At 40.3% G+C, this 8,537-nt stretch overlaps 1 protein-coding gene across 1 annotated transcript; it reads right to left on the bottom strand.

Moving 5' to 3' along the window:
- Positions 1-602: 602 nt before the first annotated feature.
- On the bottom strand, positions 603-8,184 carry MMUT (methylmalonyl-CoA mutase; the record flags this gene model as incomplete). Its single annotated transcript, XM_010175150.1, has 6 exons — positions 603-718; positions 1,630-1,741; positions 3,471-3,719; positions 4,418-4,589; positions 6,629-6,786; positions 7,817-8,184. Coding segments are annotated over 6 exons (1,175 nt in total), but the record flags the coding sequence as incomplete, so codon positions are not given.
- Positions 8,185-8,537: the final 353 nt, after the last annotated feature.

Genomic DNA, 8,537 nt, shown 5'->3' with positions numbered 1-8,537 from the left:
AAGTGTATATCTTTCTGATTTCAATTATTAATTCTGGAGGCATGGAATTGTCAATATATGGTAGATATTTCAACAAGATTAGAAGTGAAAAGGTGTCTCAGACCTGAAAACATGTGCATAAGTCCGTAAAATAACTCTAAACCAATTTTATCTACATTTTTACTAATTATGAAAGTGGATGTTAATTTCTGGTTCCATAACCCTGTCCCTTAATAGCACTTGACAAGCTGTACCAAATAGTTTGAGTGATTAAATGAAGTTACCTGCTTTTAGAGCAAAACATTTTGTAGCTATTTTCTACCTTATTTTCAGAAAATTTAAAGTTCTCAATTTTGAAAGGTTAGACATATATTCATGAGACTATCAGAAAATCTGATTAACACCAAATGTACATAACAAAAACTTTTTTGATGGGATTCTAATACTGTGTTTCTTGGGATTTTCCATCAGCCTCCACTGAAGTTGAACAGAAATCTAGCTTCTCTGCTGAAGACTAGAGTGGATTCTCAGAAATCTGAGGGCCAAGTTTCTGGCAAGCCACCTTTACTCAAGTTCCATCTGCAATCACAAGAACTTTCATTTTTAAAGAAAGTAGTTCCCACCTTATTAATCTTCTCGATCTGCTTGCTGCGGACTGAAGTATTATCAATAGCCAGAACTTCGACTGTCTCCTCCTTTTCTAGCTGATGCTTGTTTACTCCAACAATTACTTCAGACCCTATTTCCAGTGGAAATACCAGAAACTCAGAATACATTTGCAAACTACTGTGAAAAGACACAATATTAATAGGACAAGAAAATTTTCAGCATTACTTTGTTTTATAACTATATACATTTCAAATACTTAAAATCTGTTCTTATAGGAAGGATTTAAGTCTGTATTTTCCCTATTTTATGATGAGTGACGATAAGATGCATGAACATTCATCTCACTGAATACTAGGCCAAAAAAGAGATTTGAAATAGAACAATATTTATCTTACAAACTGATCTGGTAATGAGTCACTAACATACATTAGCTATTTTTCTCTTTTTAAGTTTACATCACTCAATGTTACAGAATTAAGCAGAAGTGCTGTTCTCCTGCATTGCTCTGCATTTACTTTTCTGATTTACCAGATAAATAAGAAAGTGAACTTCCTACCTTAAACTACTCCACATAAATAAAAATTAATTTATCATGTTGGAAATCCCTGTTTTAGCTTTCATTCAGTATTCATTCAAGCAAAAGCAGGAATTTGGCCAGACACATTCAATATCGCCACCTCCTGGTAGTCATGCTTTTAAATTCAGGAATCACAGTTGAAAGGTAACTATCAGAAATAAGTGGTTAACTACTGAAGCCCCAAAATACTCCTTTAAAATAGTTTTTATAGTGCTTTGTCTAATTTAGTCTTAAATATGTCAAGTAAGATGGTTTTCATACTGGTACTTTATTACATACACACTGCTATCTCTTTCCAGAAGCTTTCACTGACATAAAACTATCAACATTTTATCTCTCACAATCTGCTAATCCTAAAGTAAGAAGAAAAAAAAAATCCAAGAGAATGTGTGTAAAAAAAAAAAAGCTTCACACAAAGGTTTTCTATGGGCAGTTTTCCCTTCTTCCATCTCCCTGCTCCCTACCAGAGTCAATCCGGGCTTGTCTTCGAGCTGCACACTCTTCAATGCGAAGTTTGGGAATTCCCTCAGCAACAGCTTTGGCCATTCCACCCATTTCTTCAATCTCCTCAATAAGCTGAGAAATGAAAAGGATTCAGAAGTGAGTAGTAGCCAGGTTTGCAAAACGAGCTTTGCACTTGTACTGCCATCCAAATTTTTATTATGCCTATATATACAGTCCTGTGCCCTAAAAGCGTGTCTCCGGCTACAGGTTTTGGGTAGAAACTAAGAAACATCTCAAATAAAAGAGCATTTTTATTACCAAAACTCCATGAATTCAATAACAGTGTATGACATGTTGTTCAACCAGTAACACTTATGGATGAAAAGGTTTAAAATTTGAGATCTTGACTCTCAACTGACTTCCACCAGCCAACCAGCCCTTATGGTTATACATATACAAATACAAATAAATTGAAAAAATCCAGGATCAGTTCTCTGATCCTGAAGATAAGTGGTATGGCATGGTTCAGCTCTCACACAGCAGAAGCTTATTCAGCTCCAAAACATGGTGACCACATCAAACTGCCTACTGAAAATGGCCATCAGACCATGTCTGCCACTGTCTAGAAACATCCTAGTTGACAAGGACCTAAAAACCACGCCAGACAATGTGGTAACAGTGTCTGTACAGTCACAGGTTAGTGTTTGAGCCTGTGTTAGCTTATTAATTTGGGACTTTGCATAAGAGTAATAATTTGCTCAGAAGGAGAATCACTGGATTTAGCTGTAGGCTAGACATGCAGGTGTATATCTTCATGCAGGATTGCCACCAGTAAGACTACTTCTGCACAGTACTTTTCACATGCAAACAATGACTGGCAGCTTGAAACATTATTAAAAAAAAATATTCTGATCCAAAAGAAAAATTTCTCATAAATTCTGCATAATACTCAAGTGTGGTCAGAAAACTGTCTGCCTACATGCTTGGCTATCAAACTTTCCTTTCAATATCCCCTAGCTTTAAAATCACCACGAGCATGAATAGGCATGTAACTAAGTAGGTTGGTTTGATTCTTTCTTCTGTTGAACCCCCCTTTTTTTTTTCCTTACACATAAAACAGAGATCTCAGCAAACTGGGAGTCTTCAGTGTGCAAGGGACTTTGCAGGGCTTGTTTATTTGTTTCACACTGGGATACTTCCCTGTTGAATGTAGTCTACTAAAAGGTTGAAGTCTCTTTCTCTAAATATACACTGTATTTTTGTAAAGTTCATTTACACAGAAATCACTGAAGAATAAGCATAATATAATTCACAGAACCACAGAATGGCTGAAGTTGGAAGGGACCTCTGAAGGTCATCTAGTCCAACCACTCTGCTCAAGCAGGGACTCCTAGAGCACATGAACGAGGATTTTGTCTAGATGTTTTTTGAATATCTCCAGGGAGGGAGATTTCACAACCTCTCTGGGCAGCCTGTCCCAGTGCTTAGTCACCCTCACAGGAAAGAAGTTCTTCCTTATGCTCAGGTGGAACTTTCTATGCTGCAGTTTATGCCTGTTACCTCTCGTCCTATTGTTGGGTGCCAATGAGAAGAGTCTGGCCCCATCCTCTAGACACTCTCCCTTTAGGTGTTTATAAACATTAATCAGATCCCCTCTGAGTTGTCTTTTCTCCAGACTGAACAGGCCCAGCTCCCTCAGCCTCTCCTCATATGAAAGATGCTCCAGTCCTTTAATCATCTTAGTCGCCCTAATTCCCTCTTTAGAAGCTACCAACGTATCAGTCAGTTCCTTAAAAGACATTTCTCAAAACTCCTGTAGCGAAAATTTCCCCACCAAACATAAAAGGTTTTGCAAACTGACCTTTAAAGCAGCTTCATAGACGTCGTTGGTGAGGCACTCCATGAGGTAAGATCCCCCCCAGGGATCCGCCACTTTAGGAATACCTGACTCCTCCTGAATGATGATCTGCGTGTTGCGAGCAATGCGAGCGCTCTTCACTGTGGGCAAACCCAAGGCTTCATCAAATGAATTTGTATGTAAAGACTGTGTCCCTCCAAACACCGCAGCCATCGCTTCAATCGTAGTACGGATAACATTGTTAAAGGGATCCTGGAAGGAAAAGGAGAGCCCTGAAGTTCAACAGCTCTGCAACAGGGCTGAGGCAGATTAGTCACATAGAACCAGGTTTGGGTTGGAAGGGACCTTAAAGATCATCTAATTCCAAACCCCCCGGTCATCAGCAGGGACCCCTTCCACTAGACCAGGTTGCTCAAAGCCTCATCCAGCCTGGCCTTCAACACTTCCAGAGGGGAGGCATCCACAACTTCTCTAGGCAACCTGTTCCAGTGTCTGACCACCCTCACAGTGAAGAATTTCTTCCTCATATCTCATCTAAACCTCCCCTCTTCTAGTTTAAAGCTGTCAAAGCAAAGCCTAACTTATATTAAGTGATGATAAGAGGGCTGGAGCACCTCTTCTATGAGGACAGGCTGAAAGAGTTGGGGCTGTTCAGCCTGAAAAAGAGAAGGCTCTGGGGAGATCTTATAGTGGCCTCCCAGTACCTGAAGGGGGCCTACAAGAAAGCTGGGGAAGGACTTTTCATAAGGGCATTTAATGACAAAACAAAGGGAAATGGGTTTAAACTGAAAGAGGGGAGGTTTAGATTAGATATTAGAGAGTAAGAGAGTAAGACAGGTTGTTTCCTTCACAAAGCTGCATCTTTATGAGTCAAACCAGCAGCCTCCTTTAAGATACATATGGTGAGAACATATTTAAATGAGGAAGTTTATGATAATCCAATTTCTAACCTGCTCAGTGAGTGACCATCCCGAAGTCTGACAATGAGCTCTCAGCAGAAGAGATTTAGGATCTTTGGGCTTAAACATTTTCTCCACCAAGTGAGCCCACAGCCGCCTCCCAGCTCTCAGCTTAGCTATTTCCATATAGAAGTTCATGCCAATTCCCCAGAAGAAGGAGAGCCTGTAATAAGAGCACATGAACAGGATAAAACATTAAACTATTCTAATAACTCTGTTCCAATAAAGAAGTCCTACAGCAAGGTCTCTGATTAATTTACTTTTACAGACATAACCCAGCCATAAGATGATGGGAATGTTCCTGGGCACTGATGCCAGTTGCTACAGAATGATACACATTCATGCCAATAAACTGACTTAGCGTCCAATCAAGGTGACTGCAGGCAAACTGCCAGCAACAATGGTCCATGGAACTGCTAAACTGTCCCCAGGGACTGCTTTGAGGTCCAGCAGTGTTCCAGCAAGTCACTAATACAGACAGTGACACTCCAGTGCCAGAGAATGCTCCTGGCCACAATCTACTAGTGTAGTTACACTCACAAACTACTTATAATGAGAAGATGTTACATATTATAAGCATGCTTTCATTCTTATCCTCATTATTATAATCAAAACCCAAATCAAACACCAGTTCAATACTGGACAGCATATCAGGGAACAGACTGACTGATCTTCTTTTTCCTACTTAGAGCTTCTATGATTTATAAATGAAAACATGCAAAGCTAAAGCCAGTAAAACTCACCATACTACAGATGCACTTTTTAAACAGTGAATCACCTACTGAAACAATTTGCCAAAGGCTCTTCACAGATTCTCCATCACTAGAAAGTCTGAAAATAAGGCTGTGTCTTTTTCTACATGATCCACTTTGATTTTGCCAGAGATCCTAGAAACAGCTTAATTCAGCAGACTTCTATAGGTTGAATGTGCAACAGGCTACAGGAACCACGACTTTTGTTTTTTTAGACTCACTGTATAGTTAGGGAATCTGTAAATCAACTAGATCACTGAAATTGTGATTCTGCTTAGTTTGGCAGTAACTATACAATAACCACAGAATCACAGAATGGTGGGGTTGGAAGGGACCTCAGGAAATCATCCAGTCCAACTCCCCTACCAAAGCAGGTTCCCTACAGCAGGTTGCACAAGACTGCATCCAGGTGGGTTTTGAACATCTCCAGAGATGGAGACTCCACACCCTCTCTGGGCAGCCTGTCCCAGGGCTCCGGCACCCTCACAGTAAAGAAGATTTTCCTTAAGTTTGTCTGGAACTTTCGGTGTTCCAGTTTGTGCCCATTGCCCCTTGTCCTGTCACTGGGCACCACCGAGAAGAGCCCGGCCTCATCCATTTGTCACCCACATTTCAGATATTTATAGACATTGATCAGATCCCCTCTCAGGCTGCTCTTCTCCAGGCTGAACAGTCCCAGCTCCCTCAGCCTCTCCTCATAAGGCAGATGCTCCAGGCTCCTAAACATCTTTGTGGCCTCCGCTGGACTCTCTCCAGAAGATCCCTGTCTCTCTTGAACTGGGGAGCCCAGAACTGGACACAACACTCCAGATGTGGCCTCACCAGGGCAGAGTAGAGGGGGAGGAGAACCTCCCTCGACCTGCTGGCCACGCTCTTTTTAATGCCCCCCAGGACACTGTTGACGTTCCTGGCCACAAGGACACACTGCTGGCTCATGGCCAGCCTGCTGCCCACCAGCACACCCATACAATATTCTGCTTAAAATTACAGTTTATTTTTAGGAAATTTGTAAATGTAAATTGAACTCCCTGAACTTCCCCTTGTTAAGCGCTTTTCCCAAATATTTCAAAATAATACTAATGAAAAATAAACCAATAACACTACAGCATAAAAGAACTGCAAGAGCTCTTGCTGCATTCTGCAATCCTAAAGCTACAACTGTATTAGATACAACAGCTTAGGGACCCTCTTTCTGACCTGGAGACCAACCACCACAACAGACCTTGACAATGCTTGGGCTTGTGCATGAGCTTTATTCAGTTTATTAGTGCAGATGTTGGCTAAGTGTCTGTTTTCTACCACTGAAACTGTGTAACAAAACCAAAACAAAACCTACCTGAGATGTGAGCACTGCCAACATTGCTTTTTTTGTGTAAAAATACTGAACTTAATATCAAACTCTAGAGTTTACCAAAAGTGAGTTTTATACTTGCAAATTTCTTTAGCTCACCTTGGTGCAAATTCATCAATAGTAAGGCCAGCTTTAATTCCAGTTCTGCAGTACTCCAAGCCATCTGCTATAGTATAAGCTAATTCCAGAATGGCATCAGCTCCTGCCTCTTGCATGTGGTATCCACTGATTGAAATGGAATTAAATTTTGGCATATACTGCAAAAAATAAAAGACAACAGGGTATGACAGCAGAAGGGGTAGCAGATAATTGTTCTATCAACATTCACAAATAATCTATTTTTTGCAGACTGCAAATACAACCTGTCTCGATGAGGTGGTGTTGGAGATGTTTACTCCATGTGCTTTTACCTTTTTGCATTATTCATTGTGCTTAAACTATCACCCCAAGTGGTAAGTATCTTTCTGAATTACAGGCTGTGTGCCACTTCTCCAACGAAAACGTAACTAAGAAAACAACTGGTAGTACTGAACTTATGGTTAACAGTTCAGGACTTCACTCCTTTCATCACCTCCTTCTCATGCTTAATTTTGCAGCAGAAGTCCTTCAAGATATCTTACCTCTTCACTCCTGCTCACAGCTGTTTAGTGCTTCTAAACAATGTGGCTTCTTACTTTCTATGCAAAGAACAGCCTGTCTGTTCCTTGTCTCCAAACTTATCACAGAATCATAGAATCACAGACTGGTTTGGGTTGGAAAGGACCTTAAAGATCATCCAGTTACAACCCCCCTGCCATCAGCAGGGACACCTTCCACTAGACCAGGTTGCTCAAAGCCTCATCCAACCTGGCCTTGAACACTTCCAGGGAGTAGCAGCCACAGCTTCTCCGGGCAACCTGGGCCAGTGTCTGACCACCCTCACAGGAAAGAATTTCTTCCTAATATCTCATCTAAAATTACCCTCTTCCAGTTTAAAGCCATCTCCCCTTGTTCCTGACAACCTTTCAGGCTTGGGCTCATCTTAATCTAACTTTGATTTGGACTGACTTAAAAATCTTCACATTTATACTGTATGTGATCTGGGCTCTCAACTTCTCCTCCTGGCCCTTTCCACAACCACATGATTCTTCACTGTAACAGGTCCTCCTGTCTTCTGCTTTGCTCTCCAAAGTGTCTCATAAATAGTTGTAATAAACTAGATTTAGACTAGATTTAACTAGATAGACTAGATTTAGACTCATAAACTAGATGTAATAATAGAAATAAATACGTTTACACAATTAATACCTTTGAGGTGTACTGGAAGATGTCAGCAATAATCCTCATGGATGGTTCTGGTGGGAAAATGTAGGTATTTCGGACCATGAACTCCTTCAAGATGTCATTTTGGATTGTCCCAGTCAGCTTGGCCTGAGGCACACCCTGTTCTTCTCCAGTGACAATGAAAGTTGCCAACACGGGAATGACTGCCCCGTTCATTGTCATAGAAACTGACATTTTCTCTAAAGGAATTCCATCAAAAAGGATTTTGGTGTCTTCCACTGTATCAATGGCAACTCCAGCCATTCCAACATCCCCTCGAACTCTTGGATTGTCTGAATCATAACCACGGTGGGTGGCTAAATCAAAAGCAACAGATAATCCCTGCTGGCCAGCTAAATAATTAAAAAAAAAAACCAAAACACCAAACAAACAAAACCAACCAAACAAAAAACAACAAAGAGAAAGAGAAAGATTTAGAAATGTTGATCAGACTTGCATTAGAACTGGATCTAAATTTATTTAATTTTATTTTGATCCAGGCTTGGACAACAAATCAATTTTTGATGTTAAACACTGTTTCTTCCACAAATTTATCCAAGGTTTTCTAGTCTTAAATTTTAAATTAAAAAGCTTTTAATTGAGGAAAAAAAATATTGTAATCCTTCCAGCTCAGCCATACAATCAGCTTACCATGCTTAATAAATTACTGAATAACAGTTTAGCCACAAGTTAGAAATATGTACAG

This window comes from Antrostomus carolinensis, unplaced genomic scaffold (assembly GCF_000700745.2).
Source record: "Antrostomus carolinensis isolate BGI_N321 unplaced genomic scaffold, ASM70074v2 scaffold47909, whole genome shotgun sequence".
Taxonomy (NCBI): domain Eukaryota; kingdom Metazoa; phylum Chordata; class Aves; order Caprimulgiformes; family Caprimulgidae; genus Antrostomus; species Antrostomus carolinensis.
Note: the sequence above shows the minus strand (reverse complement) of the source record. Positions and strands in the feature narration are given on the sequence as shown.